Raw genomic sequence first — 27,370 nt, 5'->3', positions numbered from 1 at the left:
AAAATAGCGAACAAAAATCACCTCCATACTTTTTTCATGAAGCCGACTCATTATAATTTGCCCCCCTTTTCACTACAGCTGTGATTGACAAGCAAGGAGGCGAAAAATATCCATATAGAACTATCAGCTCACAACGAGTTTGCATCGGCATATTTTGTGGACTTGACCTGATTATTATCTCTAATTTTCTCCACACGTAAAGACTTGGAACGTCAAGTCCAGAATAAAAGATATATAAAGGAGAAAATGACTTGGGCTAAGAAAAGAAAAAAAACTCGAGCAAAAGCAACAGGACCAGGGCATTGCCTCATCTTTCTCTCCTCCAGCCTTCACGGGGGAAGTTTGAGCTTGCGAGACGAGAACATAAAGGAAAAGAAGGCATGGTGATGAAAACTTTTTGGAGAAACGGAATCGAACGGGGAAAAGAACCCAAGCACGCGAGTGAAGAAAAAAAAAGCTAGGAAATGCCAACCAAGAAAATAAAAATCCAAAGGCATGCATTTGCACGCTTTCCTTTTCACAAGAGGCACCCGCTTTGATTTCTTCTTCCCCCCGCCCCACGCGCCTGTTTCGGGAGAAAAGAAAACAGTGCCACCCGAGCTAAATCAATTGGGAAAAATGGGACAAATAAAGGATGCAAAGCTCTTGCTCTAAGAATTTCTGGCGCTAGCAGCCAAAAGAACTATTGGAGAGGATATTTGGTTAAGTGATTTTGTCATTACTTTGAGCTACACGAGCGTGTGGTAATGCTATTCTACACCTTAATTAGGCGTAGAATATTATTCAACACCATCTTATATTACTTGTAAAAATAGTAGTTAAAATATTAAACTAAATTTACCAAATTACTAAACAATGATCAGTAATAGCCCGCCGATTATCAAACTACTGGAAAATTGTTAACTGAGCTACGGAACTATATATGCTCAAATCACTTTATTTTATTGTAGAAAAATACAAAAGTACAAATGCTACGTCGATCTCGAAGCTAGAGCTTGTGCCCGCATCTAGCCCTCTTGCTCCAAGCCCCCGGCTCCGGCGCATAGCATCTGGGAGTTGCTGTCACCTTCGTCGTGTGTTGTGTTGGCCTCGTCGCAATAATCATTCTTTCGCTGTGCTGTGTTGGTGGCTAGTGCTGGAGTGGTATGAGAAAAAAATACTATTGACTGGCTGGTGGCTAATGCTGGAGCGATGTGAGAGAAAAATACTGTTGACTGACTGGAGGAGCCAAACAGCCAACAGAGTGAATACGGGGAGGGGGGAGAGGAGCATCCCGGCCCGACGCGTACATGGTTGGATGCTAGGATATCTGGCCGTGCCGTGGGGCCTCTCCTCTGCGCCTCTCGAGTCGTTCTCGGCTGAAAGCACGGTTTGGCGCGGCACTCGGACGACGACGGGAGGGAGCTGTCACGTAAAATTAAAAAGAAGGGAGAACGAAATGTGTCGTGCTCGTATGTACCGGTACACGGTAGCGGGGTGTGTGGGGGCCCATTTTCGCTACCGTTTTGCGCGGCGTAACCTTGTGAGCATGTGACGGATCGTCCTGTGCGTCCAGGTCTTGTTTTGTTTGCTTTGAAATGGCTCCGCTCGATGCTGCTGCTTCGAAGCTCACGAGGACGCCATTTGTATCTGGGCCACAATGAGTCTGGTGGAGGTGGACTGGGCCTCCACAGAAACAGGCTTGAAGGTGGGTGGTCCGCGGCCTAGTCGCTGCTGCTGCTGCTTCCTAGGATTCCTCGTGGCAGCGGCGGAACCAACGGGCATGTTGCCCCCACTGCCACTGGCCCTGCAAACATCATGATCAGTATTGGTTCGATGACGCAATCAGCAACCTCTCGGATAGTTCAATTCTGACTGGCAGATCGAGGGGACCGCATGGAGAGATGGGTCCATCCCATCCATGGTCAAGCAGGGGGCGAGAGGGGGGCGTGCCGTATCCCTATGCCTTGCTGTTGGCCTTTCTTCAGAAATATGAGGTGCTACACACAAGTTGTCTATCAACACACTAGCAATGTACCATCCACGGTACAGGAATACGAGAGACGAGAGCAGAATGCTGATGCGCCCGTGACGCCGATACCCTAGTTTTCCTCTTTCCACGGTATGAAACCCTAACGAAGAACGACAGATGTTCTTCACTGAATTCGCAATTTTAAATCACCAGAAAAGAAATCATACGATGCGTTCAGAGTAACAACTGATATATTTTGCCGGATGCTGAATGGCATGGCAACAGAAAAACAGTACTTCTGTGGTTTCGCAGTGATGAACAAGAGCAGCAGATAGACCGGAACCAACACAACCTCTTTCTGCATGCCAAAACAAGATAGCAGCTACTCACATGGCAAAGGAAGCAGTACTAGTAGTCCCTTGTCCCCAAAATAATACAACTCTCACTGTTTGATGAGTCAAATAATTTTATATTTGATCAAATCTATACAAAAATTTACTAACATTTATATATCCAGATAGATTTAGTATGAAATAAATTACTTGATTAATCTAATGATATTTATTTTATAACATAAATATTAATACTATTATGTATAAGTTTGGTCAAATTTAAAGTGATTTGATTTCACAAAAAGTGAGTTATATTTATGAGAGAATTATTTTCTTGGCCCTAAAAAGAGTTGTGCTTACGTTTTTGGCCCTTTTTCTTTTGAATTTGGCTATTTAGCCCAAAAAACGAATTTCGTTTAGTTTCTTGGCCCTTCCGTAACTTACATTTAGATTTACAGTCTAACTATATTCAAACGCATCCGTTTAGGTTTTTATCCAAGATAATGATAACATAAAGAAACTTTTCATGAATTTTTGGTATTTTTCCCACTTGTAAAATAATTTCTAGGCATTTATAAATCTATTTTCAGTTTTAAATCACAGAAAATCGCAGGAACATGATAAAATAGTGAAAAATTCACTGGAGTCATATCTAACAGCCCGTTCGGTTGGCTGGCTCCAGCCAGCGCTGGCTGGAGCTTGAGCGTCTGGCAGGTGGGACCGTGGGAGGTCCGTTAGCTGCGCTGGCGACCAGCCCAGCCTCCAGCCCAGCCGGAACCGTCCATCCGAACAGGGTGAGCATGTTGGATCCAACAAAAATCACTAAGATACCATTTGAGCTACTAAAAAGTAGATATTTCTATGAAACTTATTTTGGGGCCAAATAGCTAAGTTGAAGAGAAAAAGGGCCAAGAAACTAATCACAACTTTTTTTAGGGCCAAGGAAATAATTCTCTCTATATTTATTGGAAATGGAGGGAGTAGTAAGATTGGCAGAAGCTTGCACGATTAACTTGTACGAGTGAAAAGCAGCAACGAAGTAGTTGGATTTTGGAGCAGCTTCCGACAACCGTTGCGTCCCTCAAATTGGAGTAGCGAACGAGGAAGAATTGGCCCGGCTCGAGTGCACGTGTTGGCGGGCCGAGCTTGACTTTACGGCAAGATCCGGTCGCGACGCGTCGTGTAGGAGAGCAGGCTACGGCCCACACATGAAACGGGCCACCAGAGCCTCTCGGATCCTGTTCTCTCTATGTCTCTCTCCCCTGACGCGTCAAATCTCCCGCATTTCCCACTCTTTTTTACCTCTACTAGTGCACCCACACGTAGGTGTTTAAAGAACAATTATATTTAAAATATTACATATTTAAAAAATAATTATATTTAAAAATATTATTATGCATTAGCTATTATATTATAGAGTATAAAATAAAAATTAGTAATAACAATACACAGTAATAATAAACTGAGGCACAAATATTATTTTAGAATAATGAAACTTAATCACAATATATATAATCTTATTCATACTCAAAAAATTCAAACAAAAATATATATAAGAAATAAACCATATATGCTGTAATATATATATATTCTTATATATATCTTATTGACATATATATATATATAAGAATATATATATATGCCAATAAATGATTAAAAAATAAACCATATATATTGTAATGCAAAAAATGATGCTTCAAGAAATGTGCAAATTTTTTATTGGCTGGAACACTGGCTATAATACCAGAATAATTGATAGTCCTAGTTGATTGTTTGTTGGCATTTCTTCTTAGCCTTCTGATCATCTGTCATATTAAGGTACCTTTTGTTCCACGTTTCTCTGTCTTTCGCCCTCCGCTGCTCGACTAGAGACAATTTCGGAAGAACTATCACATGGTTCAAAAAATATAAGAACGTTAGTGAATTGATAATATGCATATGATCCAGCTATAATACGAATAATTAACAATATCATATGCTCTGTATAGAGTGCTCGCACGTTCCATTGGAATTGTTTGGAAAGTATCATTGAAATGCAACCATGAATCATCAATCATCTGTAGTTCTCTTGTTTAACTCAGAAGTTAGATGCTCAACAACACCATTGGACGTATTTGTTTCATTAATCAGATGGGCAACACCTACCATAAGGTAAATGCATTTGAGTTAGTAGACTCACACAGATGGGTATATTTTTTTTTTAAATATACCTGTTGTGGTTCTCCCGTCTAACTCAGAATTCGGTTGCTCAACAACACCATTGGACTTCATATGGTCAATACATTTGAGTTAGCAGACTCACATACTGATGTGTCGGGTTTATACCGAGATTCTGTGTATCATTTTGAGTAGTTTTTGTTTTGGTCTTTTTCCGATGATAACTTTCTCGCCTCTTAGCATTCAACTCGGTTTTTTTTATCAGCTTGCATGCTTGCATATTTCTCCCTAGCCTTTTGCCGCTTAACTTTTCTTTGCTCGATGCAATCAACTGGAATTCCAAATGTTATGGTTTATGAATTATGTGCAAAATAAAATGAAACAGTTATAACAAGATCATACAAACATACTATTTTGCACAGGTTGGTTATCATGTTGATCATGTGAATGTCGCTTACGACGATTCAAGGTATTTGTGATATCACCAAATGGTAGACGACCATCCATTTGCTTCAACCCATCAAAATATATCACAACAAAAAATAAATAACGAGTCATCATGTGCTGGTTAATCAAACGATGAATCACCTAATCACCTCTGTAAGCAAACATGCAGGAGGGGGAGACGTTCAGAGAACAATTATGAATCAAACCTCGAACCTCTATGCTCCCTTCTCGGCGAACAGGGCTGTCGGATGGAGATGACCAGAGCCGCATATGGCGCCAATCAGTGGAGTCTCACACCTCAATGGCACCCTTCTTGACGGACAGGGGCACTGGTGGCGACGATCAACCAAATGTGAAGGAGGGCGCCGATGCCTGCAGCTGAATCTGAACCCCACGCGCCAAACAGGCGGGCAGTCAGGAACGTGGCAGAGCGCGGCAACGTGGAGAGGATGGAGCACTCCGAGCAGGCGAGGCCACATCTGCAACGAAGCAGTTGAACGATCAGTCGTGCAATCAAGAATACGGCAGCGTGCAACAACGTGGGGCAAAGGGAGAGCACCGAGGAGGCAAGGCCGCGGCCGGCCGGGCAGGTAGCACGCAGTGACGTGCGACAAGAGCGGCGGAGGAACGGGAGGGCATCTAGCGCGTGGTGCTGTGCGATGAAAGTGGTGGCCAGAACGAGATGAACGAGACAACCAGCAGAGGAACGTGACCATGATCAATTCAGTGATCCTCTTTTTTTTTACTACCAAAAAATCAACAATCCTCTATTTACTTAAAAAAAAGCATCCCAAAAATCAATGATCTCTCTTTTTTACTTCCAAAAAATCAGCGATCCTCTCTCTTTTTACTTAGAAAAACGGCATCCTCCAAAAATCAGCGATCCTCTATCTTTTTATTTCCAAAAATACAACATCCCCTTTTTTTTACTTCTAAAAAAACAGCATCCCCTAAAATTATCGTCTCTCTTTTTACTTGCAAAAAAAACAGCATCCTCTTTATTTTTACTTTCAAAAAACCAATGGTATGTACGATAATCAGCGATCCTCTCTCTTTTACTTTCAAAAAAACAGCATCCTCCAAAATCAGCGATCTTCTCTCTTTTTACTTTCAAAAAATAGCATCTTCTCTCTTTTTATTTCTAAAAAAACAACAGTGGGTATGGTAAAACTTTTGGTGAAAAAAAACAAGACTTTTGGGTGGAAATATTTTCTATCTATTAAAAAATAGGACTCCGTCCCCTTTCGTCAAACTTTTGGCATGGCAAGTGGGACTTCCGTGAAGGGTACAGTGAATCTAACTTTGATGAGAAAAGATTTCAAATGTTTCAATTTTTTTATAGTATAGATAGACAAATACAAATTCGGCTCATCTGTAATTGTACCGAACGTGTTTCACGATTTCGAAATGGAATAAAGCCCCGTTGGCCGGTAGTTTTTTTTAATGAACTTGGCCCGTAGTTGAGCATCAGACGACGGCGCGGGCGACCAACGCACGAAGCAGTAGCGCACCAGATCTTCTGTTCCTACGAGTCGACCAGTCAGTCACCGCCATGTGGGCCCGCTAACGTGCCCGTTCCTCATCCTCAGGGAGCTCGCTGTCGCTGTTCGCCGTCTGCCCGTCTCGGCGTCTCCCCCCGCCAAGTCGTGGCTCGCACCACGACACAAGGCCCCAGCACCCATGGGCCCCAGCTTTTGCGCACCAAACCCACAGCCCAGTCCCACTGCCATGCGGGCCCGGTAAAATTTAATCGACGCGATTAACCACATTAATCGACGTCATAAATTGCTAAACAATTGCCCGCTTAAATACGGAAGCGGAGCCCTCGCCGCTCGCATCACACCCCCTCCTCCGTCTTCCCGTTCCCCGAAAAGTTTCCTCTCCCCCTTCCAAGTTCCGACCTCGTCGTCCCGGCTCCAGTTCTTCCCATTCATTCCCTCGCGCCGAAGCAACAACGAATCCGCGCGCACGCCAAAACCCTAGCCCCAGATCCCGCGCTCGCCCGCCTCCTCCTCCTCCTCTTACCCTTGCTGGATCCTGCTTGTCGCCGCCCGGCGCCCAGGCGACGGCGCCCGCGCTGGCCATTGCCGCTCGCCGCATTGCGGAGCTCACGGTGTCGCCTTCGCTCGCGGGGCGGAGATCTGGGTCGAGGAGGAGGTGATTGGCCGCGGGGCACAGGGGCAGGGGATGGGGCGGGGGCGGCGGGCCCCGGGGATCCGCGCGCTGGCGCTGGTGCTGCTCGCGGTTGCGGCAGCCGCGGGAGTCGCCGCGGGGGATCCCGATCCCGACGAGCTCGAGCGCGCGTAAGTATTCTCGGTTCTGATTCCGCGTGTCTGCTCTGTCGGTGCTGCCGCCGTTCCCGGTTGCTTGCGCTGGGATTTCGCATTGGATTGCGCGAAGTGTCGCGTTGCGTCTGTGGGCGAGCATTGCTCGTGCGTTGACTGGTGGAAGCATGTGCCGTCCGGGCCGTGCATGCCACGCGATGGTGAGGTGTTGTAGCGTAGGGAACGGGAGCGCTCTGCTCGCCATACATCGCATGCAATTTGGGACATTTCTGGTTAACGTTTTCACCTCCCAAACTGAATCCCGCCGTCTTGTATGTTGTGCCATGAATTTCTCATGTCGACTTGACGGGAGTTAATAGAAGAACAGGTTTGGTGAGATGTCGAGGAATAATACGTGGTTGGTAGTTCATGCCTTGTAAATGGAGCAGGCCAAGAGGAATGGTGTTTTTTTTTTGCCATTTTGTTACCGAAATTTATTCTTATGGGTGCAATTGATTCAGTTTGCAAGGATGTCGAAATTTGGACTACTTTGACTGGACAATGACACAGTGGATGTGGTACCCTTGTTTTGGAAATGTCTCTGTTTGGATATTTTTTGCGTGCTCTTACATAAGCTTGTAATTTGAATAACTTCAAACATTGCTAGGTGCCCAACCTTTCAATTTATCAAGCTTCAAGTATATGCTTGTTTTGTAGCTTTTTAGTTGAAGTTGCTGAGCGAATCGTTTCCTACTTTTACATTCGCAAACTTTACGTAGAATTTGTCTGAGCCTATGGATCGTACTGAACAACAAAAGATGGTTAATGTTTTGGCTTTCTTTCGAGATTTCTAAATGTTAATAGCTCAGTACCTTTCTCTATTGAGTGGATATGGGCACTAAACATATAAGACCTCACTGCAAAGTTTTGTATGTGGTTTTGAGTCATTGAGTCAGAGGCCACTTGCTTCTGCACTCTTTTGGTTATGGAACCTTGCTGCTGACCCCCCACCTCTCAGCTGTGTGTTACTATTAACTATTCTCTTCTACTTTTGATTGGAAATATGTAACATTAACTTACATTATTCATGCTTTTCAAGGAAGTATTTAATGGAGTAGATCATTAAGTCAGCCTACTATCAACTATTGACTGTGTGTAATTACAGGTTTCCAATAGTGGAGCCAGACCATGGACACACTAAACTTCGTCTCTCAGAACAAGGTCTAGATGCAATTCGCAGGATTGAAAATCCTATTGCCATTGTTGGTGTAAGTTTGAATAAGTTGTAAACTGTTTGTCATTTTACGTTATCGAATAAGACCAATGACAATCTTAATGATTGCGTATTGCAATGTTGACACCTAAATGATCAATGCTTGTGAACCCAGGTCATTGGTCCCTACCGATCTGGAAAATCTTTTCTCCTCAACCAGCTTCTCTCCTTATCATGTGATAAAGGTAGTTAGACACTGCTTATGGTATTATAAACATGGATTCACTGAAATACATACTAGGACTATTTGAGGATGTGACAAACTTAATTATGCAGGTTTTGGAGTTGGTCATATGCGTGATACTAAAACTAAAGGTGATGTAATTACCAATTTCTCTAGACTTGTGCCTTGTTGCTATCTTGTCTATTTTCTTATGGAAAAGATTATGAAGCAATCATTGCATGTTTTCCTATTGTTGCAGGTATTTGGATTTGGGGTACTCCTGTTGAGATGGATGTTGATGGTTCCAAAGTTTCTGTCCTTTATCTAGACACAGAAGGATTTGAAAGTGTTGGGAAATCAAATGTATATGATGACAGGTGTGTGCCTAGAAATGACCTCTTTCTGCTTTTCTTTTCCTAGGACGGAGAATTCACCATTGTAGCCTTTTTCCCCAATTGTAGGATATTTGCTTTGGCAACTGTCTTAAGTTCGGTGCTTATCTACAATCTTCCTGAGACGGTGCAGTTTCTCTCACTCTGCTAGTGTGTGTTTTTGTGTGTGTTTGTTCGTTGGTTTTTAATTTTATTGTGATGGGATTGCAGGTGCGTGAAGCTGATATATCTAGGCTTTCATTTGCTGTTGAAATTGCTGAAGAATTCTATGGAAGGTTTGCCATCTCTCTTTTGCGGCTTGTATTTTCTTTTCAATCTTCAAGACTTCAACACTAACGTTTCTCCTCTTTTTTTCTTCTCTTTTCTCCCCGTGCCTTATGGTGTTTTGCAGAGTGAAGGTAATGCTCCATTTTCATGAATATGAGCCTGCAAAACAGGAATACAGACAGCTTTTTTATGGAATGTGTTTATTGTTTCCTCAGGGACAAGATGTGGCTTTTGAGCCTGCAAAGCTTCTCTGGCTTATCCAGAGAGATTTCCTCCGTAAGTTTCTTGTAAAATGGTTCTCTATTAAGATGATTTGCGAACAGTTTCAATTTGTTTGGGAGTGCAAAAGCTTGACCTTTAAACCAGAATCTTTGATTGAATTGTGGAAATTGTTCTGCAATCTGCTGCATGTAATCAATCACATACGAGCAGCTTGCAACCACTTCTGTTTGGGTCTCAGTTTGTGTTATAATAGTCATTGTGCTGCAGAAAGTAAGAGAAATGGTACCATGAATTACTTGTGATACCTGGAATTATCTCTACTTCAGTTTTTGTGTGATCACATGTCGCAAACATGTTTTTATTCTGCACCATAATTGTGCTGTTTTATGAACTGGTAAAAACTCAATTTGTAAGTTAAATGGACTTAACTCCTAAAAGTGCTTATTTGCCCTAGCTATCCATTGGAAAAAAAAATTGCGTGAATGTGCAATTTCATATGCTTTATTTTATTTGCAACTGTGCTAGTGTATCCATATTTTGATTTACTATCAGCATTTCAACAGCTTGTAGGATAATGTTGCGTTAATTTTGGTCATATAGTCTCAGTGTCGGAGCCAGGACCTATGCTGGGGGTGATGAAGCATCAGTCCAAATTAACTGACTCACTTAACTCCACCTAATACATAGGTTGAAGAAAGTAAAATTTAAGCTAATTTCTACAGGTCAGTTGCATGCCTGGCTATTCCTAACTGGTCTAGCACCAGGTTGAAGACTTTCCTGTATATGCCCCTGTATAGTCTGATGTGATTTTTAAGACATTTGTTGTTCAACCTCTCCACAATGGTGGCTTGCTAAAGGAATGGGCTTTTCAGCCTATAGCGACGGCTGTGACACCTTGTTGATATATTTCTTACTGTTCTATGATTCCTACTATGTAAGAGGAGCTTAAACTTTTGTAGATTAAATATATTATAACACAATATTTTGCTCTCTAAATAATTAGTTTGTCATTCGTTAGAGTAGTGCCCTAATCTTTTCATATGTGTCTCGTATTCTGCCAACCACTCTTTTATTATTAGTAAACCATATTTACTTGTGCAAAATATGTGAATTTTCTCTAATGGTGGATTCTTTGACATTTTCGACAGAAGGAAAATCTGTACAGCAAATGGTTAATGAAGCCCTCCAACGGGTGCCTAATGATAATGGTTAGTTCCTGCAGTCATATTGGCTGGTTTTATTTTAGTGATATTAAAGCATCTAACGATCTCTCGTGTCTAGTTGAATTGATGTGTTTTTTTGTGTGTATATTTATGCAGGGGACAAATATATCGATGAGGTATAGTTTGTTCATGAAATCTATGCTTCTGTTCTATGATTCCCATAACTATTTAGATCCAAACTCTGCTACAATATTTGCTTTCTATGTGCTTTTAGGTCAATCAAATCAGAGATTCTTTGGCAGTTATGGGTGACAACAGCACCGCTTTTAGCTTGCCTCAGGTGCATTTCTTATGATTTCCTAAAATTATTTAAATTAAATTGTCGACTGCTCTGCAATAGAACTTTAGTGTGTTTAACGTTGGTACCATTTTCTTTTCTATGGTGCCGATAAATGTTGATGCTTTTGGTTTGTACTGTGCATGCCGATAAATCATATGGATATTGATTTTATTTATACAGCCTCATCTGCAAAGAACAAAATTATGTGACATGGAGGACAAAGAGCTTGAACCGTTATATGTGAAACGTCGGGAACAATTAAAGCAGCTGGTTGCATCCATCATAAAACCAAAAATTGTGCAGGGGAAAACTCTGAACGGAAAGGACTTTGTGTCTTTCCTGCAGCAGGTAAAATACTTTCGGATATAGTAATTGCTGACATGTATTTGATCCATTTGAACTTTTGGTAACTTTTCCTCTCGTGTTTCAGATTCTTGAGGCTTTGAATAAAGGTGAAATTCCATCAACAGGATCCCTTGTTGAAATTTTTAATAAAGCCATTCTTGAGCGCTGTCTGAAGGTGTATAGGGACAAAATGGATGGCTTAGGCCTACCGGTACCTGTAGAAAAACTGCAGCAAGTTCATGAGATGGCAAATGAAGAAGCCAGAATTATCTTTGATAAGCAGCACTTTGGTAAACATCATGCGGCTCAGTCGGTCCTCAAGCTTGAAGATGAGATTAAAAAGGTTCGTTAATACTCTACAATATTTTGGATATGTTCTAGGTTGTGTTTCACATTGAGAAAGGAATTCCACCTTGAAATGTTTTTTATTGCATGACAATAGAGTAATAGTTGAATGATGCATTCTTGTTTCTATTTGTTCTTCTTGGCCTTGTAAAGAAATTATAATTCAACTAGTATAGTTTGAAAGTTCTTTTATAACTTGCTATGACTAAGGTTTTCTTTTCCTATTTCCTTGTTGGCACCTCTCATTCTTTCCATGGGAGATTAGGGAACACCGCTGAAACTTTCTGTGGCATCTCTTTATGCCTTGAATTAACTTCCACCTTCTATCACTTTTAGAAGATAATATGTTTTACATACTTACAGGTATGTACTTTGTAGGTGTACAGAAACTTCCTTCTAGCTAATGAGTATCAATCATCAAAGCTTTGTGAAGCTCGCTTTTCTGAGTGTGAAGATAAGATGGATCACCTTCAAGTATTGAAACTTCCTTCAATGGCAAAATTCAATGCAGGCTTTACTCATTGCAACCAAAGTTTTGTAAGGGAATGCGTTGGACCTGCAAAAGAAAGCTATGAGCGTAGAATGTCAAAGGTTTGCCTCCTAATTTTGAATATAGTTTGCATGTTAGTCATCAAGGAGGAAGTGTGAAATCATGACTTTTGAGTGTTGTAAGTTGTAAAATTAGCCATATGTTTTGTGTGCATATATTTACAGCCTAGCTTTCCAAGACAAACTAGACCTTTTTCTACTACTAATTTTTATTTTTTTAGTGTTATCTGACATTTCATTTTATCTGTGTGCCTTAAGAAATTTGATATTTCGGTTACTTTCATATTGGCAGCCTTGGTTTGGTACCTGATATCACTACTAAGATCATTTCTGATTTTTTAATATCAAAATAAACATATAAGATGATAAAAAGATGAACAGACAGTAAGATAATATGTTGTACCCATTTGAAGTTATTCTGCATGTTAATATCTTCTGCAGTTCTGCCTTTTCTGGTTAGTCTATAGTTTGCTTCTACTCTTTAAAACATTTTTATGGTTTGCATGGACTGAACTCCAATTTGGTATTGCAATCAGATGCTTGTCAAGGCTCGTGCTCTTTTCATCAAAGAATACAATAACAAGCTTTTCAATTGGTTGGTGACCTTCTCCTTGGTCATGGTGGTCATCGGGCGCTTTGTCATCAAGTTCTTCTTACTTGAAATTGTTGCCTGGGTGATGTTTATCTTCCTAGAGACCTACACGAGAATGTTCTGGTCAGCAGAGTCGCTGTACTACAATCCAGCGTGGCACATCATTGTTTCTTCCTGGGAGACCATCGTGTACAGCCCTATTCTTGATCTGGACAGGTAGTCTCTTTACTCCATTCAGTTAAGTATATATTGTCATAATACGCTACTGTTGTCACTAACATGCAATTCCATGCACAGATGGGCCATCCCCATTGTCATAATGCTCTCATTTGGGCTTCTTTACTGGAGATGCTTTGGTGGTAGAAGGAAACGGGGCAGGGGTTCGCTCCTACCAGTGTACAAGAACTCATACAAGAACTCAACTCGCCCAAGATCAGACTAGTGATATCAAATGATTGTTTTTTCTTTTTGAAGAATGGTACAAAATATAAACTTATATAGAAGAGAAGCAAACTGCCCATTGTGGATCATCTATCCGTGCTGTTGGATGGGCATGTTTTGACAGTGCTCTGCCAATGCATCTCCGATTCTTTTTGGTCGATGAAGAGAGGCAGTGAAACTAAGGCTTTGGGGCACTTGCGCTGTTGCGCAAGCCTCTGTTGTAATTTGGACCCCAGGATACAATATCCGTGTTCTGTAGCTAGGCTGTTCTTACGACCTCAATTCATTGATTATTCTTTACATCCACTGCAATTGTTACAAGAATTTTGTTCTTAACAAATCATACACCAAATTGTAAGAGTGTGCTGTGATAGTCAGTAATGAGTTGAAAGTGTTGATCTGTGGTATTTGGAAATTTGCAGTATTATATAGTTGGTAACGTCATCTGCATGCAAGCCTTTTCGGTTATGAGCCTTGATTTTGCAATGTGGGCCCCAGCATTGTGCTACAATTTGAACCTTGGTGGTTGGCTAATGGGTTACTTCCTTTGTCATGAAATATAATGCATTCCAACATTCTTGGAGAGCTAAAATTTTTCAAGTTTGATAATTTTTAGAGTCATAAAAATTTATGACACCAAATAGATATATTATAAAAATATATTTAATGGAGAATCAAATAGTACATATTTGATATCGTAAATATTATTACTTTATTATATAAATTTGATCAAATTTGAAATTTTTTGACTCTCCAAAAATACTGAAATGCCTTATATTTCAAGATGGAGGGAATAAGTGGCCACCGATTATTCTCGTTGGCCCGTTAGGCTTGAATCACTATACTTGCAAAAAGAACAGGTTGGGTCAACATTGAATTTGAAGTCAACTCTGACGGAGCATGTCAACACTATTGTGGCATTTTGCTAACCTATTGCGTTTCAAGAACAGTAGCACGAGTACAATGAGTCAATGACCAGTTGACCATATATGTCCACAACGAACAAATCCACATCAATGTCCACTACAATGTATATTGAAATTGTCAAATTATCCCACTGGAGGATACGTCTAGGAGGTTGACCCAGATGAAGCTGGCCCTCCGCACATCCTCTTCTGGAGGTGCTCCAGGCTCGCCACCCGCTGCAGTGAGGCTGTTCTATCCATCTTGCCAGCAGCCAGGGCTGCGTTGACGAAATCATCATCCTCTTGAGCCGAGGAAGCTATCTCTGGCATGTAACCGTTGTTACCTCCAATCTCACTTGGACTGGCAAAGTAACTGTTCGGGTCATCTTGGATGGGGACGGCAGCATCGGAGGTGGAGTCAGATGGGGAGCCGTTGAATGGCATGCTGAGGGATGACATATCAGATACAGCAGGGAACAAAGCGTTCATGCCTGTCACCCGCTTCACCGAGTCCTCTGCCATCTTCACCTGCAAACATTGATGCATTCCCACATTCAATCAGAATGAACAAATACCATCCAATTATGTTTCAATGGCCTGTACGATACAACAAATGGATCCTCTCAAATCAAGTATTTGAAACAACCCAAAGTGCCCAATTCAACATATACAGGCCTCAAATAGCATAAACAAAATAACACACCTTTGCTCTTAAGGTTTCAACATCTGCCTTTAGCACCCTATTGTCAACAGCAGCCTCATTAAACTTCTGATTAACATCTGCAAGGCGCCTTAACAGCGAAGAGTTTTCAACTCTTAGCTGTGCTACCTGTAACAGGGCATTCAAAACTCAACTCATGAGACAAGAATTCTTGGACATTTTCAACAAGTAAAAACAATGGCATAACCCATCAGACCTGTGCCTCCAGTTCATTCAAGTGAGCTGCCTTTCTGCTTCTTGAACGCCTAGCTGATTCTCGGTTGGATTGCTTCCTGGAAAAAATCAGGAAAACTGGCATCATCTCCAAGAATCGCATGCAAGACATCCTCAGCAGAATAAACGAATTAAACTAGTAAATCACAAGGTGCAATCCAGCATAAACAGAATCTTCTGAGACCATTGATACAGACATGGACGTTGTCAACTCTATTGCGTAGTTCACCATACCTTTATAGGCTGTGAGCAAATGTATGTGGCTGTGGCACTAGGGCAACAAAGTTTTGACAGGGAGGCTAAATTATTGCCAGCATAAAAAATAAGTAGACTGCTCTACTTGAGAATTGGTCACTAAGTGATACTAGAGAATATAAGAAAAGAACGATGATACAAATTTAATTATAATTGCTGTGGCATTCGTTAATGTATACCATAAAGTAAACTAATGATGCACATACACTTTAAATTGAGCAAAAAAAAAAAAAACACCTTCTCTGCAGCCTCTGCTGAACAGGGTTTGCATTTCCAGTAGTCTCAGCTTCTCCTTCCATGTCATCATCGTCTGATTGCTCTCGTGAGGAAGAGCTAGTGGTTTGCTTAACAAGGATATCAGCATTTTGTACCACCTGTGGACCTGATCCCCCAACTGGAGCGACAGCTAGCTTGTTTTCAACTGGAATTCCATTACCTGATGTGTCCATCATCCAACCCAATCATAGTACAGCCATTCAGCCAGATGTCATATAAGTAAAAAGACTAGCATTTACAGTTTGTGCAGGATTCACTAAAATAAAATAGCATGATGCCTGTGAAATCACAATTTCAGCTACTTGGACCAATTCTGAAGCAAACTGCCTACCCTTGCATGGTACTGGATATGCTATAAGGATACAGCTATACAGGCCTTACCAATCGTAACAGGGTGTCATAATTGAGTTTTAAGTTCACCATGGTCAACTAAGGCACCCACGAACATGCTGATGCATGCTAGGAAGGAAGATAACAATATAAAATACAAAAATCTTAAGAAAAACAACCTTAATCCTTTGTTAAGAAAGTAAAGAAAATATGGTGCTTACAAGGAACTGAAGGTCTATGCTAATGTGCAGCATGGAATCCTAAATCATTATAGCCAAGTTTCATAATTAGTTTGAAGATGTGGCAAGGGGATGAGTACCTCCAACGGGTTTAAAGGCAACTGCATGCGAAACATCCACATTTGGCAAGGACGAACCAGCTGCAGAACGTTCTGGAGGCGTCGCACCAGAGCCCTGTGGAAAAAATGGTATGGGAATACTGCAAATAAATGCATGCTACGAGAAATGCATGGCGGGTTCTAATCAACTTTTTACTGCTTCGCTTAATGTTAGGGAATGGCTTTACAGATAATGGGGAAAGATAACTCAGTGCACGAATTCTGATCAACATATCCAGTAGCTATAACATCTGACAAGCCAGGCTCATATAATTCAAAAAATATATATGTATGAAATAAGCTAATTCACTTATCAAGGAAACGACAAGAACGTATAGGAGACAAACCAAGCTGATACTACTCACGTACTCAACCAGTGCACAATCACCTCCGTCCTACAACACGACAGCTTAATCGCTTTTAAGTTTTAACACCCACCCATACATGAAATGACAGGAACCATAAACTTGCAACAAAATATCGGATCTAGGTATGGAAATATGCACCAGCTGTTTCGTGTCCTCTACAGATCACTAAGAAAACTAAGCGGAACATTGCAGCATTTGTCATACTCACATCATAGACTGATCACATAAGAACGCAGAACAAGCTACTATGCGCTCTAGCCATTCGATCAAACAGCATTGCAGTTGAGCTGCAGCTAAAGGCAAGTGCTCATAAGTCATATACCCTCCACATGGCGACGGCAGCTAGGTCCTTCTCCAGCTTCTGCTTCAGCATCGCGTTGTACTCCACCGGGTCAACAACCGCGCTCGAGGCCGCCGCCGCGACCCCCAGCGGCTTGCTCTCCGCCGCCTCAGCTCCACCTCCACCGCCGCCCCTCCCCACGCCCGCCACGGGCCCCGGGCTGTCGAGCACGGCCTCCTCCAGGAACTTCTGGAAGTACCACTCCGACGAGCACCGGTTCATCGCGCCCGCCGCGTCCCCCGCTCCCCCCGCTCCTCCTCCGCCACCGACTCCTGGCGCGGCAACAGCGCTGGTTGCCGCCGCCTGAGGCTGCGGCGGGGCCCAGTAGGGGTTGGGGATCTCCTCCACGGAGAAAACGCGCTCCATGGGATCGAGCCGGATCACGACGCAGCGGAGAGGCAATTCGGCCGGATTCTCGAGGGGCTCGGAGGATCCGAGGGTTTGATCTGGAAATTTTTGGAGAATTTCTATGGGTTGGATTTGGTGGAAGAGGAGAGAAATGGAAGGGAGGAGGGGAAGAAGAGGGAGGAGGATGTGTAAATGAGTCAGCACGGACGGCTTCACACCTCCCCGCGCACGCCAGTTTTACTCGCAGAACGTGGATTCTGTTTCAGCTTTCCTGGGACATGTTTGGTCTTTCTTACACATACTGTATTTCGGGTTTATCTTCACGTGAAAAAGTAGTATTTGGGAATTTACCTCAAAGTTGAATAAAAATCAAATAACTAGTACAGAATAGAATAACCCTTATCTTGTCAATGCAGCTCGACGGGTTATGCAAAAAACTTACCGTTATCCTCTTAAGTCTTAACACATGTTTTTGACACGATGTGCGTGCAACTTTACATGATCATCAACATCAACAGGGTTAAAAGAAGGTGACATGGCCTCGACTACGCGAATCAGGGCCGATCATGAGGTGACGTGGACACGCTCGATTACAACGTGATCGAAGCTTATCCCCTTTTGTGCAGCACTAGTGACATGACCAAAGTGCAGACTCTCAGATGGGCCCTTTCCCGTTTCCGGATGGAGGGATATCCTTATTATTGCCTGATTGAGATCTCAGTCTCATCCAAAAAGCAGCCGAGGGCACTGAATTCTTTCCAAGGAAAAGACTCGCCAGGTCCTCTGTTTTTTTTTTTCTCATTGGTTGGAGTCTCGATATCAGATCAATGTGGAAAATTAAATGCTTATTATCGATGCATTTTTTACTATTTAATCTAATTGTACGTTTTTTGATAAGCGGAGCTTTTGTTCATTACAAAAATAAGTCAAGCTACAAATACCGAAAAGAAATTTGAATCTTCGGTTTGTTTTTTTATGAAAAATGTATTCGATATTTCCCAGTTCTTGCGTGTAAAAGTTTCTTGAGCCTGCCCAACCATGTGCCACTTTTGTAGCCGTGTGTTTTGATACTAACCCAAGGAAAATTTGTATTCAGTTTCTCTTTATATGATATATTTATAAGAAAAGTAATCCAAGAAAAAGGCCAGAGTCAAACTCACATGATGATCCTAGCTGTTCATCATCCTTTTTCCTCCCTTTCTAGGCGGAGTTTTGGGATCCACTTGAACGTGAGAAGATTGAGCAGCGTCGCTTGTCCGAATGCGTCTTGGCGCACGCAATTGACTTTTCATGGGCCCTAGACCCTTGTACTCAACAGGAGCACAATGCTCCTTGCATTTGTGCACTTGCATTGCTGCACAAATGCAGGGAGCACGAGTCATACGCACCTACTTGAACATGGGCAGTTCAATATCAACACTGCTTCTTCACAACCAGATGTGTCTCTCTTTCATGCCACCATGGCAAGCTACAATACATACATAATCGATTCACCAACATGTTACTAGTAACATGATAAGAGCCAGAAAGGCTTCAATAGTCTAGATTAAAAAGGTGGCAACGTCGGAGACTAACTTTGGAGCTCAGAATCCGGGACTAAATGACAATAAATAGAGATTCAAAGTTACCGAAACAAAGAGGCTGGAATTGACTCTCCGTTATCCAAAAACCCAACATCTGGGACCATTGGGATCATTCTCTGCTCCTAATATTCTTCCAGAAGAGAGCAAGAGACATACATACTCTGAAGGCAATGTCATTTTCAGCGCAGCCCATCATGCTGCCTCATCCATGAACATCTGCGGGGTTCAAATCACAAGCCAGCCATAGAAATCAGCAAGACCTTATCCTCTCTTATTCCTATCCTCTCAAGAGTCAAGGCAGCCTCATTCCAATATTCCATCTTTAAGACAAAAAGGATCAGCATATGAAACTTTAAAATCCTTTCCCTCCAAACCATGATAAAATATCACAATCTTATACTTCAGACAATTAATGAACTACCACCGCCTTTATTCGGTTTATAATTCTATAGGCAGGAATAGAGTTCGAGCATGACGGAAGCATCAAACAACACAGGCTGAACTAAGGGTGCTAATCCTTGACCAGATTACCACTGAAATCGGTATTCTGTTGTGTTCTAATCAGCTTGCTCATGATGGGCGTGATCACCTCAATGGCATGGCGGCCTTTATATTCCTGGTGTACTCCTCTAGCCTTTTCAGCCCTTCTTCAGGAGTACCAGCTTCACATAACTGTCTAACAATTGCACTCCCAATAATTACACCATCTGCTCCCCAGCCTGCAATCTGTTTAGTAATGAAGATATCAGAAAGCTGTAACACAGGTAGTAATACACTCATGTTTAGCAAGAAAGTTCAGAGAAATCTAATTCACCTGTTTCACATGCTCCGGGGTTGATACACCAAAGCCAACAGCTACAGGTTTGTCTGTAACCTGTAACGTCAAGAATATGAGCATTCTTGAACACAAATTTCCACAGAGATATTATTGCACTAAACCAAATTCACAGTACTTTATGGCATACAGATTATAGTTTCCTAACCTTCTTGATCTCCCTAAGAAGATGTTCCACACGTAAGTTTACATTTGAGCGTGCACCTGTAACTCCAACAGCACTCACCTGCATAACATACAAGTTAGTAATGCCACTAATCACTAAATAAAATTGAAGAGCAGAGGTCGAATATGATGGAATGGTGGGCCTGGTGCAGCAGTAGAGCCTACTATCTGTAACAGGAAGGCCCCGGGTTTGAGCCCCAGCCTATGCACATTTGTGCGGGAAAGGCTTGGTGCTTAAAACAACCCTTCCCCGGACCCCGCGTAGTGCGGGAAGCCTACGACACTGGGTACGCCAGAGGTCGAATATGATGGTGAAATAGAATGACCAGGCGTATGTTCTAGGTGACATAATTCCCACCCGACCTAAAAACAAATTATATTTTCCATTATATTTTTCTGTACACATATGTCTGGTGAAATAAATTTCTTCGCTAATGTATGGATGTGATATAATATAATAGTTCACAGTTATTCCCTATGTTGTATACTAGTATGTCCTACTTCAGAATGTAAACTTTCACCTTTTTCCGACACGAGGCTCACCCCATTTCCATTTTAGTAAAAAGGAAATGTAAACTTTCACCAAGGGCAGATATAAAACACATCCGAAATATATAACGATGTCCAGGACTTCTAACTAGGAAAATAGCTGGGATCTTCTAGACACTCACAAGATAAAGAAATCCTTCTGAAGCTTTTGCAATTTCCATCATCCTCTCTGTTGGAGTGGTTGGCGTTGTAAGCAGCACCTGTGGGCAATCATGAAAAATATAAATGATAAATGGCTGGTGGTCAAGCTATCGCTTTTGTTGATTAGTTCACTGTTCACCATCATGACTAATATGCAAAGGTATAATGCTGTCACACCAGCCCGAGTTATCCATAATATACTTTAAAATGGCCTTAACCTAGCTTATCCTGGATTTCTGAAGGTGGAATGGACAAACCCGCCTGACATGTGTGAGCCAAGTAGACTAGATCTTGCTTCTAGGGGCAGGCTGATACAAAGCCCTAGAAGATCTTCTCCAACTGTGTATTTTTGGAGGCCTGGGCTGGACCGAGCCAAACTGAAGATAGGTAGGTCTCATCTTGAGCGAGAATTTAGCTAGGAACTAGATAGCAACACAACTATGGAAAAATACAATAAATTTTGTGGAGCAGTATATGAACAATGAGAGTGAGGATGAACCAGCTCTATGCTGTGCATAATGGCCTCGCTCCTCAGCAACACTGTCTCCTCCAAAGGAAGATCAGGTACTACAAGTCCTACAGCATATTGCGTAAATCAACAAATCTGACTGACACAACAAAAAAATGTCTGAATCAAGTGTAAATCATGTTTACGAGATACAGAAGAAGCAAGAAGAAACATCTTATAGTAACAAAGTATAAAACAACCATAGTCCGCATGATTCGCTATGTAAGGAAACTTACCATTTACGCCAGCTTGTCTGATAGTAGCCATGAAGTTTCGCACCCCACGCTTCAGAATTGGGTTGTAGTATGTGAAGAGAACTATAGGACAAGACAACTCAGGTGCAACCCCTTTCAGCATCCCTATGACAGATTCGAGGGTAGTGCCTTTCTTAAGTGCACGTGTTGCAGATGCCTGGAAATGATGTGAAGTTAACAAAGCTGTAAAAAGCTATATGAAACAAAATATGTTGCGGCTGGTGGAGAAAAAGACCATCACCACCTACCTGAATAACCGGCCCATCAGCCAGCGGATCCGAGTATGGTACGCCAACCTCAATCACATCTGAACCGCAGGAATCGAGGATCTTCAATGCTTTCGATGTGGTTGCTAAGTCAGGATCACCCGCGGTGATGAATGGAATGAATGCAGTCTGAAAATCTCCAAGGTTGACAGACTTCTTAAGCTAAATTTCTACTCCAGAAAAAGCTAAATGTCACACTGAGACACAGCATAAGGCAAGATCACTGCAAGTAAGGTTGGCCTCCACTTAGCGTCTTATCAGTAATCTGGATACAACTTCCTAATGCAGATAATTTTCTGAAAAACAGACTGCACAAAAAGACACACTGATTTTGCAGATGCAAGTATTTCAGTTATCCAAATCCAGACAATCTTGGGCAAGGCAAAACCAGAATTTTCACTGAAGATTAAGACAGATAGTAGAGAGTGCGCTTACAATGTACAATCACTGCATCTGAACAGATACAGAAGATTATCAACTTTTCCCTACCAGTTTTGAAGATCGACCTACAGTTTGTACTCCCTATGATTGTTAGCAATTCAAAGAAATGTGGCCTATAGTTTTCTAGTACAAATTAGCATAACTCCCAACAGTTTTATCAAATTGCCAACGAAATTAGCTACAAAATCATCACCCACAGTTGTAGCAGTTAGTTAACCAAATTTACTACAAACAGGTTACCACTTGCAAGGAAACTATGGGGAAATGTTGTAGGTTTTGTAGTGAATGCACTTATGCACGTTAAAAAAAAAAGGGGGTGGGGCGGGGGGACCCTGCTACTTGATCGGAAATAGCAAGAGCTGCAGAGTTGGGTGAATTGCCCCGCAGGGGTTGCGACGAAGTGAAGGGCGAGGTCAAACGCAAGCACCTTGCCCTGCTCCCTGAGCCTAGAGAAGGTCTCTGCGACGGTGCGCTTCCCGGTGACCACGCCATGGTCGGCCATGGGCACCGTGACGGCCGCCCTAGCCGAGAACCCTGCCGCGCTGCGTGCGCTAACCCCGCTGGGGCAACGGAGCAGCCGGCGACGCGGCGGCGACGGCGGCAGGGGCGGCGTTTGTGAATCCTCGATTGCGAATTTGCGATGGTTAAGGATGGAAAGGATATGTATGGAAACGGATTTGGATATTTCGAATATTTATTTTCGTATTTTCTTACTAATTTCATTCTTAACGATTTTGGAAAGGTCATCATTACATAGCGTGTGACGTGTACCGGTTACCGCTCAGCGGTGGTCTGCTACCAACTTCGGCCCGTTACGCAGGGTATTTTTTTCTTTTGTCTTTTTTTTCTCTACGTTTTAAGAAGGAAAAAGTCCTTTTTTTTTGCCTCCTCAACTTTAAGCGAAATCCGATTTTCCTTCCTGAACCGCAAAATTGGGTGAACTGGCTCCCTAGTCTTCCCATACCGGGCACGGGTCCTCCTTTAGCGGGTTTGAGCCCGGTTTCGTCCGACGTGGCACAGGTCGACGACACGTACGCTGGCTCACGTGGCGTCGGCTGGCATGGGCCCACTTGTCAGTCCCCTCTCACTCATAAACGCTCCCCCGCCGCCGCCCGCGTCCTCTCTCCCCCATTTCCCTCCCCTTTCGTCCCAAACCCTAGGTCCCGCGGACCCAATCCCCGTCGTCGGGAACCCTAGCTAGGATGTCGAGCTCGATGAGCTCGAGCGCAGGTCGTGGACCGTACAACGGAGATGGCTGGCGCTGCCAATCGCCTATCCCGTACCGTAGAGGGCCATTCGACTACGAGCCCTACGTGAACTGCCACTGCGGGACGAAGGCAGCCCTCTGGATCTCTTGGAGCGATGACAATCGGGACGGAGGTACTTGAAGTGCTACAATGCTCGGGTAAGTACATTGCAGTCTGGATTCAATTATGGTAGTCCGTAGTACAATGTACTTGAAATCGTTTGGTACTATCGTCACGCCGTGAACATTGCATTATGGAGGATGTGGTTTCATGGGATGGTACGAGGGGCCTGTGGATCCGTTCATCGCTACCCTGCTGGTGGACCTGCGTGACGCTGTATGGGCGCTGAAGCGTGAAAGGGTGGACCTGAAGTCTGCAATTGTCGATGCTGTGGTGAAGATGGAGCAGATGAAGAAGAAAATCGCTGCTCTGAAGGAAGCCAATGAAGCTCTGAATGCTGGCAACTTGGCGATGTCTCAGAAGGCAAAGATGAACAAGTTGTGGGTTGTTGGTTTGGTTGTTGGATTTGGTGGTGCTGCTGCTTCCTGGTTCTTAGGTTAGACTTGTAGTGCTGCTAGTAGTTTCTGTTAGGAGAAGTGCATCTGTTAGGAATGCTAATGATCTAGATATGTGATTTAGGAGTGGACATGGTAATGAGACTAGATGGTCCATCTGTGTGGTAGGTTGTATTTTGTGTGGTACCACCTCTTTTGTGATGCATCTGTAATGACTGTGCACTTTGAAACTCTGGTGTGTAATGGCAGTATTGTCTAGCTTAATGAATTTCAGCTATCCTGGGATGTATGTGTATGCCTCCAGTTTGTGATGCAAGTAAATTGTCATGATTGCAAAGGTAACAACATCCACGATATTATTGGCACACATAATATTCAAGGCCATAGAGTTTGACATTTTGCATAGGGCATAAGCCATCACAGTTTAGCATACATGACACAAATAGCCACACAGTTTGGCATACACAACTGCAATAGCCACAGTTTGGCATACATGAGACCAACAGCCACACAGTTTGGCATACATCACTGAAAATATATGACAGTTTAATGACACAAATAGCCACACAGTTTGGCATACATCATGTCGGGTACCACAATTAGGGACACCCTAATTGGGGTACTCAGACCGCTTCAAAACGCAAACACAGGTTAAGGCAACTGAGCCCACGAAGGCCCACGGCCTCCTTCCAAATCTGGAAAAAGGGAAAGGACTCAAAGAAGCCCAGCATGTGGACCATTCGCACCCCTCTCAGGCCAGCCGGACAATCTCCGCCTCGCTCGAGGGTAGCGGATCTACCCTCGAGCGGGTCACCCATCTCCGCCTCGCTCGAGGGCTCCCCCTCGGGACCCTCGATTGCGCAACGCATCTCCGCCTCGCTCGAGGGTAGCGGATCTACCCTCGAGCGGGAAGCTCATCTCCGCCTCGCTCGAGGCTAGCCCTCGGCACAAGGGACGAACGGCCCCGCCGCCCAACCGCTCGCCGTACGAGGGCATTGAATGCCCATCGCTTCTTCCACAGTGCTCAGGACAGGCGGCGTCAGTCCGCCATCCCCACAGTAGCAGTGACCGGAATCCCATCCATCACCTCCGGTCACTGCTACGCCATCCCAGACACTGTGGCGGCACTGTGGAACCTGCGATGCGGGACAAGATAGGCTCAGCACTGTTCCCGTCACTATTCTGCCAACTCCGGCCGTCCGGACTCTACCTCATCATACGCATGGCCCCGGGCCAACCTCCTGCTCGGGAGGGGGTCCGGTGTCGCCACGGGCCTCTCGAAGAGGGATGCCCATCACCCGCAGCCGGAGTCTCGGACCCCCTTCGAGGGGTCCGGGACCTCCACGTGTCTCCCAGACTTCCTGGTGCGCGCGCCTGCACTCCGTCCAGGGGGTTCAGGACCGCCGCGTGCCCCACCCCCGCTGGTGCACGCAAGACTTTGACCTGCGGGGCCCACCGAACGCCACCGCGCCACATACGGAAGACCGTACCTCCAACAGCGACGACCACGCCGCCCGCAAGGACTGGCAGGATGCCGGCATGATCTCCACAAGACCAAGGACGATATCCACGACAGTTGCCACGCCCAACGCCATGCCCCACAGTGTACTTTCTACAGTATCCGACCACTGTACCCCGCGATTCGGGGGAAAACGACGACTTCCACGCCCCCACTCATATGCGCCGCCCCTCCTTGTGACTATAAAAGGAGGAGGCGGGCCTCCTTTAGACGGGACGCTTCCAGACGTGATCCATCATCACTTACGCCCCGGCATCCCTATTCGCCATGTTTAACCCCTCTTCTAGCAGAGACTTGGGAACCTTCCTCCCTCTCTCGCCTCGCTTGTACCCCTACTACAAGCACTCCAGGTGCAAGATAATACAGTGCCCTCGCACATCCCCTTTACTGGACGTACGGCCCCGCGGCCGGAACCAGGATAAACCGTGCGTTACTGTGTTGTCTCTTGCATCATCATCTGGGACGAGGAAACACGCACCATTTACTAGTTGGGATCCGCCCCCTGGGTCGGGACACCGACAGTTGGCGCGCCAGGTAGGGGCACGCTGCGTGACATTTTTCTCTCTTGTTCCCATTTGATCTCCAGGGATGGCGGTCAGATCCAACCCATACCCTATGGGTGTTTCGGATCCGCTCCCAGCGGGATTTGTGATCTGGTTCGGGAGTCTCGAGTTCAGAGCGACCGGCAACGGTTACCTCATGCGGCTCCTCTCGCCCAGACGCAACCCCATCACCTCGACTTCACCAGCCCGGCACAACAGGCGCTCGGGTCAGCGTTCGCGACAAGCACGCGCGGAGCGGCGTCGCGCGGCACGCCATAGCTCCCCCACGTGGGTCGAGGCTGGCATGTCGCAACTCAGCATCATGGCCAATGTGGCCACCGTTTCGTCATAAAGTTCCTCGGCGTCATCTGCGCCGGCGCTGTCACCTGCTGCGGCACCAGTGTCTCCCAGGGGGGGCTCGACCTCGCCTTCGCCCTTCCCCTTCGGGATGCGCAACACTGCCGCTCGCACCTACGCCTCTTCAATCAGCACTAACTTCACCGAGTATGAGGATCTGCTGGGTCATCATCTTCTGTCGATCCGCAACCTCATCGCATCGTCTCCCGACGAATCCTACCCCGAGACGGCGAGCTCGATCGCCGACGACATCAACTTCTTCATGAACAACTTCACAGCCGAGGAGGCCGAGGACTACTCCGGGGTCTGCGACCCCGACGCTCTTCGCTCGTTCCAGCTGGCGATGGCTTAATGCCTCACCTGCTCCGAAGACTCCAGCGAGGGGGATTTCGATCCTTCCCGGGAGTGCTTCATGGTCCAACTCGCGGACGAGCAAAACGACAACGCCCCGAGCAACGACGGGGACGGCGGGGTGGACGCGTAGGCAAACCAACCGGTGGTGCTGCCTGCAGCCCCTTCCTCGTCAAGCTCGGCGGCGCGGCAAGCACAGCTAGCACAGTTCAAGGAGCTTCAAGCCAAGCTCAACGAGCAGCGTCAGCAAACCCAGGAGCTGCGCACCGCACTCGAGCGGTAGCGTACCGCGCGTGGTGCGCACGCCCAGGCGGCGGGACGTGTTGCCCGGGAGCGCATCCTAGCCGATGACAACGTCGACAAATCTCCGGAACTGAAGACGGCCGGCGAAAAACTCATCGCTGCGGCCTATCTACTCCAAGCTATGCCCGAGCCATCGACGCCTTCGGGCCGTAACCTGCGCCGCGAGGCACAGGAGCTCATCGAGCAAGCTGCCGTGCAGCAAGCCGAGAGTTCTGCGTCTCGTATGCGCTCGAAAGCCCGAAGCAGCCTGGTGGGACTGCGTACCAGGACCGCGAGGTTTCTGTGCACACACCACCAGCAGGGAAGGGCAAGGCAGCCGTAGCGCCCGGTGCGAAGGCACCCTCGGTTCACGAGCGTGTCGGCAGGGTTCCCGTAAGGGAGCGAATCTGTGACACGCGCGGGCATGCCGGTGATGGCGACGCCTGCTACATCATCGACGGCAGAAGGTACACCCCTTG

The 27,370-nt window shown here is 44.8% G+C and overlaps 3 protein-coding genes across 5 annotated transcripts; 1 reads left to right on the top strand and 2 right to left on the bottom strand.

The window, feature by feature from the left end:
• The first annotated feature begins 6,724 nt into the window (after positions 1-6,724).
• On the top strand, positions 6,725-13,687 carry LOC120690226 (guanylate-binding protein 4-like). Of its 3 annotated transcripts, XM_039972810.1 has the most exons (17): positions 6,727-7,190; positions 8,317-8,419; positions 8,540-8,609; positions 8,701-8,739; positions 8,847-8,964; positions 9,049-9,106; positions 9,190-9,254; positions 9,371-9,377; positions 9,462-9,522; positions 10,617-10,676; positions 10,788-10,807; positions 10,906-10,971; positions 11,152-11,319; positions 11,402-11,659; positions 12,040-12,252; positions 12,747-13,018; positions 13,100-13,687. In XM_039972810.1, the coding sequence occupies exons 1-17, from the start codon at positions 7,075-7,077 to the stop codon at positions 13,242-13,244; spliced, it is 1,839 nt and encodes a 612-aa protein (XP_039828744.1). In that variant the 5' UTR covers positions 6,727-7,074; the 3' UTR covers positions 13,245-13,687. The 3 variants fall into 3 exon arrangements, 2 of the variants coding, with proteins under 2 accessions (XP_039828745.1, XP_039828744.1); XR_005681666.1 differs by lacking the exon at positions 13,100-13,687 and having other exon boundaries at positions 6,725-7,190; positions 12,173-12,252; XM_039972811.1 differs by lacking the exons at positions 12,747-13,018; positions 13,100-13,687 and having other exon boundaries at positions 6,725-7,190; positions 12,025-12,173.
• A 396-nt stretch (positions 13,688-14,083) lies between these two features.
• On the bottom strand, positions 14,084-17,591 carry LOC120691168 (bZIP transcription factor RISBZ2-like). The gene is made up of 6 exons (XM_039974169.1): positions 16,971-17,591; positions 16,263-16,356; positions 15,575-15,773; positions 15,066-15,141; positions 14,852-14,977; positions 14,084-14,676 (listed from the first exon to the last, which is right to left on the bottom strand). The coding sequence occupies exons 1-6, from the start codon at positions 17,352-17,354 to the stop codon at positions 14,314-14,316; spliced, it is 1,242 nt and encodes a 413-aa protein (XP_039830103.1). The 5' UTR covers positions 17,355-17,591; the 3' UTR covers positions 14,084-14,313.
• Positions 17,592-19,256: 1,665 nt separating this feature from the next.
• LOC120688590 (tryptophan synthase alpha chain-like) lies at positions 19,257-22,741 on the bottom strand. Its single transcript, XM_039970954.1, has 8 exons — positions 22,506-22,741; positions 21,620-21,766; positions 21,354-21,528; positions 21,109-21,185; positions 20,591-20,668; positions 19,903-19,980; positions 19,734-19,793; positions 19,257-19,645 (listed from the first exon to the last, which is right to left on the bottom strand). Exons 1-8 carry the CDS (start codon positions 22,578-22,580, stop codon positions 19,505-19,507), a joined length of 831 nt encoding a protein of 276 aa, XP_039826888.1. The 5' UTR covers positions 22,581-22,741; the 3' UTR covers positions 19,257-19,504.
• Positions 22,742-27,370: the final 4,629 nt, after the last annotated feature.

The sequence above is a fragment of the Panicum virgatum genome, chromosome 9N (assembly GCF_016808335.1).
Source record: "Panicum virgatum strain AP13 chromosome 9N, P.virgatum_v5, whole genome shotgun sequence".
NCBI classification, from domain to species: Eukaryota; Viridiplantae; Streptophyta; class Magnoliopsida; order Poales; family Poaceae; genus Panicum; species Panicum virgatum.
Note: the sequence above shows the minus strand (reverse complement) of the source record. Positions and strands in the feature narration are given on the sequence as shown.